A 12,448-nucleotide genomic window follows, 5' to 3' on the forward strand; every position below is an offset into this window, starting at 1 on the left:
CCACCCACCCATCCACCTACCCATCCACCCATTCATCCACTATCCATCCAACCACCCACCAATCCATCCATCCATCCATCCACCCACCCATCCACCCATTCATTCACTATCCATCCAACCACCCACTAATCCATCCATCCATCTATCCAGTCATCATCCATCCATCCATGCATCTATCTATACATCTACCCACTTGCCCATCCATCCATCTACCTCAAATTACTTATTTAATTGTGCTCATGTCTCCCTGCATGTTTCTGCTGAGGACTGCCTGTGACCACAGGCTCCTGGCCCAGATGTTGAGAACTCAGCTTGATGCCCACCAGGGCAGTCTTGAGAATGTAGCAAGGACACTGTGCCTGTGTCTGCTGGGAGGGGCTCGCATGCTTTGAGGGCTGACTAGACCCCAGGGACTGTGCTGCTCACAGTTCTCCATAGGTCTGCAGCATCCCTAGAAGAGGAGGGTACGTGTGCCCCCTTGACAGACAAGAAGCCTCAGGCTTGGGAGGTGAGGAGGCCTCCCCTGGTCACCGTCAGCAGGTAGTGGAGCTAGATTTGAACTCAAGTCTGACACCCAAAGGCTTCTCTCTCTGCTGAACCAAGTTCCAGTGGCTGCTTCCCTCCAGTGCCTGGTGGTCACTCCCAGCCCCACAGTGGCAGCCCCAGCCCAGGACACCCTGGAATTGCCCTGTCATCACTTACGGGCTTGCCATCCAAACCCAGGGGTCCCTGGAAAACAAGAGAAAGAACGCAGGTTACACACGGGGATGGCACTTCCTCCACGTCTTATGACCCAGGTGCATTATTCAGCGACAAGAAAACAAAGCCTATGGGAGCCCCCAGTCTGGGTTCAGTCCATGCGGCCTGGGGCTGAGGGAGGGGAAGGCATCTGTGTGTGGTCTGCTGCCCGGAATCCCTCCCCTGACAAGAGAGCCCAGTTCTTCTCTAAAGACCACCCCCCATCTCAACCCATGGGGTCTGGGTGGGCTGCTGGGGTGGGCACGTGACCACATTCCCTCCGCCAGGGTGACGGGGTCAGCGACGAGCCTGGGATCCAAGGCGAGCTGTGAGCATCCTGCCTGGGACTTAATGGTGGGGCTTTAGGGGAAAAGGGCTCTTTTCTTCTGATGGGGCTAAGCCTGGAGCTCCCAGGGACCACCACACGGCTTGAGAATAAGCCAACAGGGAGGAAAGCAGAGCTGAGAGACAGAGAGAAAGACAGGGTCGAGGGCCTGAAGCTGAAACTGCCCCTGTACACACCAGTTTGAGAGCTAATCAATACTTTTGTTTTGCCTTCATTAATTCAGCTTGAATTGAGTTCCTGTCATTTGTGACTGGCAGTCTTGAAGGCTCTTTGAACTTCCCACATTGCTGCAGCCTTTGCAGACAAAATAAAGCCAGAGAAAAGCCAAATCACACCAGGGTGGGTCCAGACAGTGGGGGCACTCAGCGACCTCCAGGCCCCCTGCAGAGTCTGCAGAGGACCAGCTGCACAACAGCCCGTGCCGGACACCCCTGCCCCTGTCCACCTACCACCCACTTAACAAAGCCTCGCCTAGCTCCCTTTTGTGTGGGAGTGGGGAGGAATCCAGCTGGCAGGGACTCTGGGACCAGGGATGCCTGGTCTCTGTCAGCGCCCTCTTCCTCCTCACCACAGTCCCCTCACCCCCACATACACTTCACTGTTGGCTGCAACAACGACGCACACAGCTCCACACTTCTGAAACTTTGCACACACTGCCATCCTTCCCTTCTTTGTCCATCTTCAGCTCAGTTACCTCCTCTTCCAGGAAGGCTTCTAGGGTTTTCTCCTTCCCAGAGTCAGGCCATCTGTCCCTGTTCCCACCACATATATTCTGTCACATGTGACATGACCTATTGTTAATGTGGGGTCTACACAATTCTTCCTCTGCACAGTCAGGAAAAGGGTCTAATCCCCATGCCTCTGTTATTGGATGGGGCCTGGCAGGCAGCATGTGCCCGGGAAAACGTGCAAAGTCAAACCAAGGAAGTACAGCAAGAATGATAATGCCGCAAATGCATGCACTGCGTAGTAGAAAGGGAAGGAGGAGAGGTGGAGGCTCTGCCAACCCCTAGCCGGGAAGACGCATTGTGGGGACAGTAACGCTGGGGTATTTGGACCTAACAAGTGTGTGTGTGAGGGTGGGGGAGGGCACCGTAGGCAAAAGAGAGCAGCCTGGCCAAAGCGGGATGGGGGACCCTGTAGGCGGTGGAGGAACAGAGGGGCTCTCGTCGGCCCCTGACCTGTGGCCCCTGCTCAGTTTGTCCCTGCCTCTCTGGACTTCCACTGGCTGAGGACGGACTCCCGGGCCCAGCATCAGGGTCCTCTGTGGCTAAGGCCAGCTTCAGCCATCTGGTCACTCTGTGCCCCTGTCCGTCCCCGAGCTCTCTGGCTTCCTTTCTGTCTTCATCCCTCGGCTCTCTGTTCCCTTTGCCTGGAGTGCCCTCCCCGCGTCTGCACCTGGCAGCAGGCAGCTCATCCCTCATCCCTCGGGACAGCCTCCTGCTCTGGGAAGACTTTCCTGGTCTCTGGTTCTGGACACAGCTGGGAGCTGGCCCCGTGCCTGCCAGGTAGGAGGTAAGCTGCTGGCTTCCCTGGCTCAACCTCCAGACAGCCTCGTGTGGAGATGGCCCATCTGCCCATTCCCAGATGGTGTGAGTGGCCACTCCATGTGGGGCTCGCGGCCAGGGCCTTGCTGGCAGTAGGAAACCAGGCAGTTCTTAAAAATTGGTGTCTAAGTGCTTCTGGCCACCAGTCTCATGGTCACTGAGGGTTTGGCCATCAGAGTGATGGCCTGGGGACAGCTGGGGTCCCAGGGGAGAGGGAGTGGGGGCATTCCAAAGTCTTGGGGGCTCAGGCCCTGGGGGCCCCAGGTCAGGGCCTCAGCCCCCATCACAGGCGTAGTTCTACTCCTTGCCATGAGCCTCCCAGGAGCTGCCCTAGCTGGACAGTGTCCTCTTGCCAGTTTCCAGCTGTCCTGATCCCGGGGTCCACACCCCCAGGCCTTCTGCCCTCGGTAGTACACTAAATTGGGCCCTGCCCCTTGTCCCCCTATCCCCTGACCCAGGCCCTGCCGGGTGTCCTCAGGGTCACGTCCCACTATGCATGCCCACCTTGGACTTCTCCCCTGGGCTCGACCCCACACGCGTGGGTGCCAGTCCTTCCTGGGTCTCTTCAAGGAGCTCTCCATGGCCCCCACTCAGTCTCAATCACACAGCAACCCGGTAAGGTAGGTGTCATCATCCCCCTCTTACAGAGAAGGAAACTGAGGCCCAGTGAGGGGAAGACCTTGCCTAGGGCCATGCAGCTAGAAAGGGTCTGGGCCCTGGGTCTCCATCCTGTCTGCACTGCAGGCCCCTGCCGCGGTCCTGTCTGGCCTCCCGGACACTCTCTCCTGCTCTAGGCCTTGCGTACCTCTGTGAAATCCTCCCTACTCCCACGGTCCCCTGGATGTGAAGCATGCACAACCACAGGGCTCTGCCTTTCTAGAAGTGCCCGTGGAAGGGAGCCCAGGCTGTCCCCTTGGCCTCAACCCCAGAGGGAGCATCTCAGTGCTGCCAGCTGTTTCTGGAAGTGTCCACCGACTGGACCTTATTATGGCCGCAGGCCTCCTGCCTCCTGAGCTGGACGCTGCCCTCTGCCAACCTAGGACTGTTCCTGGGGGTCACTGATGGTGCAGCCTTGGTCCCCAAGGCTTCTTTCTGATGTGTGAGAAGCCCCGTCTATAACAGAAAACCAATTTTCACATCAAAGGCCCTGCCTGTATGTGTGATCAGAGCCCTGGGAGTTTTTATGGGTGAATTCAGTTTCTAGCTTCCCAATAGAGGCAGAGCGATGGGTGTTCGCAGTGCTCTTGGGAGCCCCCACCACGGACTGAAGGGAAGCCAATTCCAATTCCCGGAAGCCGAGTCAGTGCCTGCAGCGGCACCAAAGCTCCCTGTGTGAGAACTGACAGAGCAGACCAGGCTGGGCCAGCCCCCGGGACAGAGCCGACCCACAGCCAGGATGACACCTGGGCAAGAAAGCCGTCCTCAGGCCCCGAGCTCTCTGTGAGGGGCAGTGGCTGACCTCAGAGAAGCTGCTGGGTGGGCGCGGTCACTGAGGAAGGGACTCTGAGGTGGGCAGGGAAGGAGCAGCCTGGCTTTGGAGTCAGATGCACCTGCCTGGCTTGGGGATGTGATTCTCACCTCCCCTCCCGTCCTGGGGAAGTGGGGCCTGCCCTCTGGGCCAGGGGACCCTGGGCTGTGAACCTCCAGGGGATGGACCCTGTCCACAGTTACCCTACAGAATGCCTTTCCCAAACTGGTGCCCCACAGCACACTGCCCTGCAGGCTTGCCTGGAGACAGGGATTCCATGGCTGAGTAAGTTTGAGAAACACTGGGTTACACTCTGCGGAACAGGTTTCTTTCCCGAAGGGCTGTCGGAGCTGTCATTTTACTTTGCCGGTCTTTAAAAGGACAGTGCTCCTTCCACCCCCGAAATGGGCTCAGTGGACTCAGCCTTAATGGACTCAGTGCCTGGCTGAGCCACAGCAAAGCAACTGAGGCGTGAGGCTGTGCAGACCATCCACAAACCAGGTGTTTCTACTGGTGCAGCGGGGGCCGAGCCCGGCTCTGGGTGCTCTAGAGAGGAGGACAAGCGCCTCAGGGAAGGGCCTGGGCTGGTCTGAATGGAGCCACGGAACGCGTGGGGTGGGGGGCGTGGTCAGGCGGGACAAAGGCATGGCAGGGCAAGTGTCCAAGTATCCAAGCCCAAGGCAGGTCCTTCTGAGCAGAATGAGGGCTATTCTGAGCAGCTGGGTAGTCTGGAAGGGCAGAGCCCCAGACTGGGCAGGGGCGTGCCTTGGGTGGTGGTGGTGGTGGGGGGGGTCTCTCCTATCCAGGCAGCCCTCCCCTGCCCCAGACAATAGGGCACCAGTCATCAGCTGCCCTGTTCCTCTCCCAGCATCTCTTACAGAAGGAGTGGGAAAGAAAGTAGCTTGGGGAGGTTTGTTTACCAGCAGCTCACGGAGCAAAGGCCAGGGCTCAGCCTTGCAGGGCCCGGTTCAAATCCCTCTTCCGAGCCTCAGGTTCCTCATCTATGGATGTCACTGCACTGTGCCTGGAGATGCTCATGACCGTCCAGCTCGCTCCCCTGCCTGATCAAAGCCCTTGAATCCACCAGAGGTTTTCAACGCCTTCTGCCCTCCGAGAAACCCCACAGCTGTTCACAAGCCTTGGTTCTGCTTTAAATCACTCTTTCCCCGTGGAGATCAGCTGGGCTCCGGGATGTTTCCGGATGTGTGAGAAACAAACAAAGCTCTGGGCTGCACGTGAGCAGGAGGCCAGGCGGCCAGCTGGCCTGGGACCCCGGGTGGGCAGCCCTCCCCCGGCCCTGGTGCTGCCTCGGTCCCTTGCCTTGCTCAGGGACCGGAGTGTCCCCGAGCCTCGGTTTCCTCATTTGTGAAATGCAGGTCATGCCATTCTCCTCTCAAACAACAAGTTCAAGTTGGGTCCCAGGTCAGTGGCCTCTGTTTCCCAGACCAATGCAAGACGCGAGGCCCCACAGGCAAGCAGACACTGGATTAGGGTTTGCCCTGGCCCTGGGGGGCAGTGCTGGGAGCGACCCGTGTGTGGCCTTCCAAGAGGCCGGCAGCAGGACCCTGGACGGTGCCGCCGGCTCTGCCATCTGTGAATTTGAGGCTTTGCTCTCTCCCTCCCTCGGCCTGTTGAGTATTTCCTAAGCTGGGTTCACAGAGCCATCTTTTGAGGCATATTAACAAGTGTTGAAACCATCCCTATAAACTTTATACAATTAATTAGGGAAGAAGGGAGGGGGAGGAACAAAAATAAACCACGCTTGGCGGGCCACTCAGCATCATCATGAGATCAGCACGCTCCCGACCCCTTCCTCAGAACTGGTTTCCGGCTGCCTCAGAATTGCAGGTTCTCTTACAGGGTCATGGTTCCCCTGAACCGCTCTGTAGACGGCAATTTGAATGTGAAAAACGACCCTTTCCCTTTGAGATATTCTTTCAGAGCCTGCACACCAGTGAAACTACAAAGTCAGCCAGTCTGAAGGATCCCACGGGAGCTGATTCACCGAGGAGTGCAGTCTCCACATCCTGCTGATTTCAGCCCCCTGCCCTGGGGTCTCCTCCATCTCCTTGCTGGGTGCCCTGCAACCATTAAACCCTGTCTCTGCAGCAAACCCTGCTGTCTCAGTATAATTGGCCTGGTACTAACGCAGCGGGCATTTGAACCTGGTGGTCCTACAACCGTGTGGCTGAAGAGGGGAGGTTTCCTGGTGAAGTACATTGGGATGTGGGGATGGTGGCTCCATCCCTGGAGTGTCTTGGAAAAGCCTGCGCTGACCCTCTTGCTCTATGTCAGGGAAAGGTCCAGGGCTGGCCCTGTCCTCCTGACTCCAGCCCAGCCCTCCCCAAGATCGGCTCCAGCATCTGCTGAACTGAACCAAATGAATAAACTGGCCGCGTTTAGATGCAGACAGGAGTAAACGATCAAATCGGCCAGAGCTGGGTGCCTGTCTTGCTTTCTGGCTGTAACTAATGCTGACGGCTCCTGTCAGGGAATGGAGCCCTCAAAATGCACCAGGACGAGGCCCCTGGAAGAAGGGCTTACCAGGATTATCAGGCCAGGGCCTAGTAATTATGCCCCAGATGTTGACAATTCATCAAATTACAAGGCTGGTGGGGCCTGAGGTCCCAGCTTGGGAAGTGCACATTCCTACGTGAAGGTTCCCTGAGCCTCCTCCCAGCTCTCATTAGAGCCGGCTGGTGGATGAGGGGTGGGTGGGCAGCCCCCCTCAGGGCGGGTCAGCACCATATGGTCCTGATTTCTCAGGCTAGGCTCTTTGTACACATATGAGCTGCAGCAAGACTGTCCGGGGCTTAGCAATTTCCCAAACTCAAATTCTTTGTGCTAGGGAAAGCAAGGAAAGACCCTCACAGTTAGGTTCAGCCGTTGCTGGTGCCCCGAGAGCGGCACAATGATCCTCCTAAAGCGCTTCTTCCTGGGACCTAGGGCATTTCGTAGAGTGGGCTCTGTAGTGACCTCCGCACCTCAAGTCAGCAAACTGTAGGAGCTTCAGCTGGGTGGGGTCCCAAGAGCTTGCACCAAGGTCAGAGACTTGCCCCTCATGTGCTCCTTGGCCCTGCTGGGGCTGCCTCCCTCTGTGCTGCTCATCTGTGATGTGAGGGGCTGGAACTGGGCAATGTCTTTGCTGGAACCAGGTTTTATTTGATCCGTGCAGTTAAAAGAACCCAGACTGGGCATAATGGCTCAGGCCTGTAATCCCCGCACTTTGGAATGTCAAGGTAGGAGAATTGCTTGGGTTCAGGAGTTTAAGACCAGCCTGGGCAACATAGTGAGACCCCATCTCTAAAAAAAAAAAAAAAAAAAAAAAAGAAAAGAAAAAAGAAAAAGAAGTTGGGTGTGGTGGCACATGCCTGTAGTTACAGCTACTCAGGAGGCTGAGGCAGGAGGATTGCTTAAACCCTGGAGGTTGAGGCTGCAGTGAGCTATGATGGCACCACTACACTCCAGCCTGGGTGACAGAGCGAGACTTTGTCTCAAACAAAAAAAACAAAGAACCCCAAACCAAATGAATTAGTCACAACATTTAAAACTTGCAACCTTTTACATAAACGTCCAGAGTTTGGGCTTTTCTTGAAAAGCTGGGAGATCTCGTAGACCCTGGCCCACAGGCTCCACCCTTCCCTGTGGTCTCACACCTAACCGGCTGCCCATGGCGAGGTGACTCGCCAGCTCTGCAGGGCATCTGATCTGTAACCCTTGGCCTAGAAAGTCTCCCAGGGCCCTCTCACCTCTACGATGCTGTGAGACTGTGAAACCAGCTGGCTTCTATTTTGGGGAGAGGGCCTGCTCGGTGATGCCCGAGTGTGCTGGAAGTAATTACACGTATGTCCATGTCACACATCATGGCTAGCAGAGGCGGTGTTTACAGCACTGTGCCTTTGAACCGATCCCCAAATACCTGCTGAAATGACACATTTGCCCGTGACTGGTGGGGACAGACATGATTACCCCGTCAGGTATCAGAAAATACTGTTCCTTATTGGGGTGGCAGCGAGGAAAAAGCTTGGCTCCCATAGGGTGAGGGAGGATGGAGGATGGGACCAGCGGGCAGGGATGTGTCTGACTCAGCTGCCCGGGCCACCAGCTCAGGTACAGCGGGCTGTTCTGGTGGAAAGAAGTCTGGGGGACACACCATCAACCCATTTTGGTGCCAGCTATGGATGGGGTGGAAATCTGGAGTAAGAGCAGCAGCTGACTGGAAGCATGACCGTCACAGAAGGGTGACCGCTACAGCGTGGCCGAACTCCGTGAGGCGGTCTAGAGGGAGCCAGCGTGACCAGGACAGCTTGCAGCACACACCGAGGCTGCAGTCACTCTGCCTCGCCTGTGGCCCCTGGACCACGCCCAGGCCGAGCTCTGCCCTCCTGCCCCATCCTTACCTGTCGGGGCCTCTCTCATGGGTGGTTTCCCAGGCTCCCTGAGAGCCGCCCCCTAGGCTGTGGGGTGGGCCTTCCTTGGTTTCCACAGACAACTGTCACCCACTGGTAAAGAACTGGTTGAAACCCTTAAAAATGCAAAGGTTTTTATAGAATTTGGATTTCCAGCTTCTCTGGAAATGTTGGAAGATGTGGTAGTGGTGACTGCGCGGGCGGAACCACACCCCGATGGGGACTGCGCGGGCGGAACCGCACCCCGATGGGGACTGCGTGGGCGGAACTGCACCCCGATGGTGACTGTGCGGGCGGAACCGCACCCCGGTGGGGCAGGTGCCCCGATCCAGGCCCTGCCTTCTCCTCGGCTCTCCTGCACCCAACCAGCCTCACCTATTTTCTCACTTGCCGGCCGCTGCAAGTGTCTATGAGCCCATGAGCCTGCAATTCTAGCTCAGGTCCATCTCTCCAGTCCTCCCAGCCCGCTGGGCCAGCCTCCGCCAGCCTCCCTGCCTCCTGCCCCACATACCCATCCTTCCTGCACAGTGAAGGAGCAGGGCACATCCTGATGACGATGTCCTGCCCTGTAGACCCTGGAGTGAGCTGCTGAATTTCCCTGGAGCCCGTGTCCTCCTCTGGAAACGGAGTGTGCTGTGGATGGAATGGCTCCCTGGACCTGGGCTCACGGCGGGCAGCAGAGGGAGGCTGGGTTGATGAGAGTAGCTGCGACCTGCTGGGCCAGCCCTGGGGCAAATGAAGCCAGGGGACGGTGTGGAGCTGAAGCGATGTGGGCCCTTCCCTCCCTATCTAGATGTCACTGGCCCTGAGCACAGGCCCGCCAGGCAGGAGCCTCCTCATCCCCATTTCACAGATGAAGATCTGGAGCTCGGAGAGGCCGGGATACCAGCCCTGTGCCCTTCCTGCTGACTGCCCCTCCTCTGGCTGCTGTAGCACCTGGCACACCCTCACGGCAAAGCTCTACCCCCGGCCCGGCATTGAAGGACAACCTCTTCCTTCCAAGCAGCTCCTTCCAGATTCACGTGTCACCTCCTCTGAAGAGCCTTCCTCAGCTCCCGCCCCCTCCAGTTTCTCACTTATGGACTCATTGCTCTGTCTTCTGCTATCTCTCCTCCCACAGTGACCAGCCACAAGGCTCCAGTGCCCACCACAGATGCTCTTCCTGACCGGTGGATGAGCGGCCTTGGCTTGCACACCCCCCGTGATGTGGAACTCACTGCTCCCCGGGCAGACCGATGGGTTTGCAAAGATTTTGTTTAAGCCCGGTCCTCCTCAGGCTAGACCCTCCACCTTGCAGCGCCTGGCTCAACTGTGCCCAGGACCTCCACGTGGCTGGGAAGATGAGGCCTCAGGCTCCAGCCCGGGGAGGGCTCTCAGCTTGGCTGGGTAGGGCTGTAGGCCCCTTTTCCAGCCACTCGGAGTGGAGCCCCAGAGTGGACAAGAGATGGCCAATTCCTCAAGGCTGGGTGCTCCAGGGCCATGGGCTTCTCACCTCCCCCTACACCCTTACCAGCCCGGCCCATCTTGGGTGCACCCTCTCTCTGGATGTTCCCCCCGAAACTCCCCACTTATCAGCATCCTCTTCACCTTCTGACTTCGACTCACACCTCCCTTCCTCAAGGCAGTGCCCCTGACCCCCACCAGGCCAGGTCTGGGTTATAGAAGCTCTGCTTCCTAGCCCTGGCCATGAGGCATAGTGAAGCTGGAATTTGTGGGAGTTTTTTGTTCTCTCTCCCACTCAACCACAGGCTCCAAGTGGGGAGGGACCCCTGGATGTGTTTCCTGCTACTGTATCCCAAATGCCGAAGTGCCTCGTACAGAATGAGAACACGGTAAATGCCTGCTGAATGGATCAACGGCGAAGGGAACGATTGAATGACCCTCCATCCTGCAGGCTCTGCAACGGCGAAGGGAACGATTGAATGACCCTCCATCCTGCAGGCTCTGCAACGGCGAAGGGAACGATTGAATGACCCTCCATCCTGCAGGCTCTGGTGCCCGGCCCGGAACACTAGAGGGCGCTCTTGACCTGCCGAAGGCTGCCTCCAGCCCGGGCGGACTCCTGCGCTGGACTCCTGCCCTCGGGCCACAGCCTGGGAGATCAGCCAGGACGCTGCCATTGAGGACTCAGGCCCAAAAGGGGTGCCTTCGGCCTCACAGGCCCCCCCCCCGGCTGGAGTTGGTCACAGGGCAGCGGGAATGGTCCCTGAACCCAGTCTGTGTGCCCAACTCTGAAGCTCTCCTGGGGTCAATTCCTTGGCTCCTGCAACAGCTGACGGGGCTGAGGCTTGGCGGGCTAGGGAGGTGCCTGAGGACACATGGACTATAGACCCCTGGGCCCATTCTGTCTCCACTGCATGGGCTGGACATGGTGCCAGCCCTGGTCCTAAGCAGGGCAGCTTCGTACCCAAATCACTGCTTTCTCTTTAGTCTATTTGCTTCAAAGACCTGGGCTTGGCTCGGTGACCTTGTGCAGGTCTGTGAACATGTTTTTCCATGCGATGGGGCAGGGAGGCTGTGGGGCTGGTCTGTTGCCTGGGGAAGCGGGAGTGGGTTCCAGCCAGTGACCACACTGCAAACATATCACAGACAAACCAGCAAAGCATAGGACCAACCCCCTCTGCTGGGCCCCCTACACTACTGTCCCTGCTAAGTCACCTCCCACAGCTAGGTGTGGACAGGAGGTACCTGGGTTGCTGCCAGGAGGATGCAAAAAACTGCAGCAGATACAGGAGGCATCTGGGAGCCGAGGGCGGAGCAGCAGCTCAGGCCCCACTGACCTGGGGTGGCTGCCTCCTGTGACTAGGCTGCCTCACATGGGACACTCATGGGGACACTGGGGACAGAGTGCTGGACCAAGACAAGGGCCTGGACTCAGGAGACACCTGCCCTGTGCTGGCTCAGGGCCCTGGGGAGAACGGCCAGCATGGTGGCCCTGGTTGCATCTCCCTGAGGTTCCAGTCTGGGTGCCATTATCGGGGACTCCGGAGTCTGCTTTTATCCCATCCCAGCTCCACTAGAATCTGGGTGTTGCAGGGCAGCACTGCAGGGGTCAGACGAAAATGAGATGGAGGATGTTGAAATCTAAAAACAGATGAATCTGGGGCATTTCAGATAAATCGTTTAACTGATAACATTTTTACAATCAAAGCAGTTTTTGAACTACAAGAGTGCAGGAGAGCGTGTGAACCGTGTGAACGTGCGGTGCTCTGTGGGCCGTTTTGTTCACTTGATTAATTCCAAACTGTCCATCTGAGTTCTTCATTTCAAAATTGGTCCCAGGCCGAAGCCCTGTCTCACAGACCACATTTCAGCCCAGAGCTCTCAGTCCTCTGGGGCCTTGGCTGTCGCTGCTCCCAGGACTGAGGCCGGAGATGAAGTGCAGCTACCGCTCCCTCGACTGCAGAGGGGCTTGGGCACGGCGCTCCGGGGCCCAGGAGGTGCAGTGTGTGTGGTTCCAGACCTGCTCAGAGCTGACCTGCAGCACCTGCCAGCCCTCGTTTCTCAGTCATTCAGGCTTCACCAGCAAATTAGTGCAACCGCCTCCTAACCACACCCCTTCCTCCAGTTTCTGCCTGTAGGCAGGGAGGCCTTTTCTACTTTTTAATAATTAATTGATTGATTTAAAATTTTTTTAAAAAACATATGGGGTTTCGGCCAGGATCGGCAGCTCATGCCTATAATCCTAGCACTTTGGGAGGCCGAGGTGGTCAGATGGCCTGAGCTCAGGAGTTTGAGACCAGCCTGTGCAACATGGCAAAACCCCATGTCTATTAAAAACACAAAAAATTAGCCAGGAGTGGTGGCGCGTGCCTGTCATCCCAGCTACTTGGGAGGCTGAGGCACGAGAATCACTTGAACCCAGGAGGCGAAGGTTGCAGTGAGCCAAGATCATGCCACTGCACTCCAGCCTGGGCGACAGAGGAAGGCACTGTCTCCA

General features: G+C 57.4%; 1 protein-coding gene across 1 annotated transcript in view; it reads right to left on the reverse strand.

Moving 5' to 3' along the window:
• The window catches only part of COL23A1 (collagen, type XXIII, alpha 1), a 108,173-nt gene that overhangs the window by 33,557 nt on the left and 62,168 nt on the right, over positions 1 to 12,448 (reverse strand). The window contains exon 9 of the mRNA XM_011967059.1: positions 703 to 729. Within this exon, the coding sequence (XP_011822449.1) occupies positions 703 to 729 (27 nt within the window). The remainder of the gene's footprint in view (positions 1 to 702; positions 730 to 12,448) is intronic.

This window comes from Mandrillus leucophaeus, unplaced genomic scaffold (assembly GCF_000951045.1).
Source record: "Mandrillus leucophaeus isolate KB7577 unplaced genomic scaffold, Mleu.le_1.0 Scaffold782, whole genome shotgun sequence".
NCBI classification, from domain to species: Eukaryota; Metazoa; Chordata; class Mammalia; order Primates; family Cercopithecidae; genus Mandrillus; species Mandrillus leucophaeus.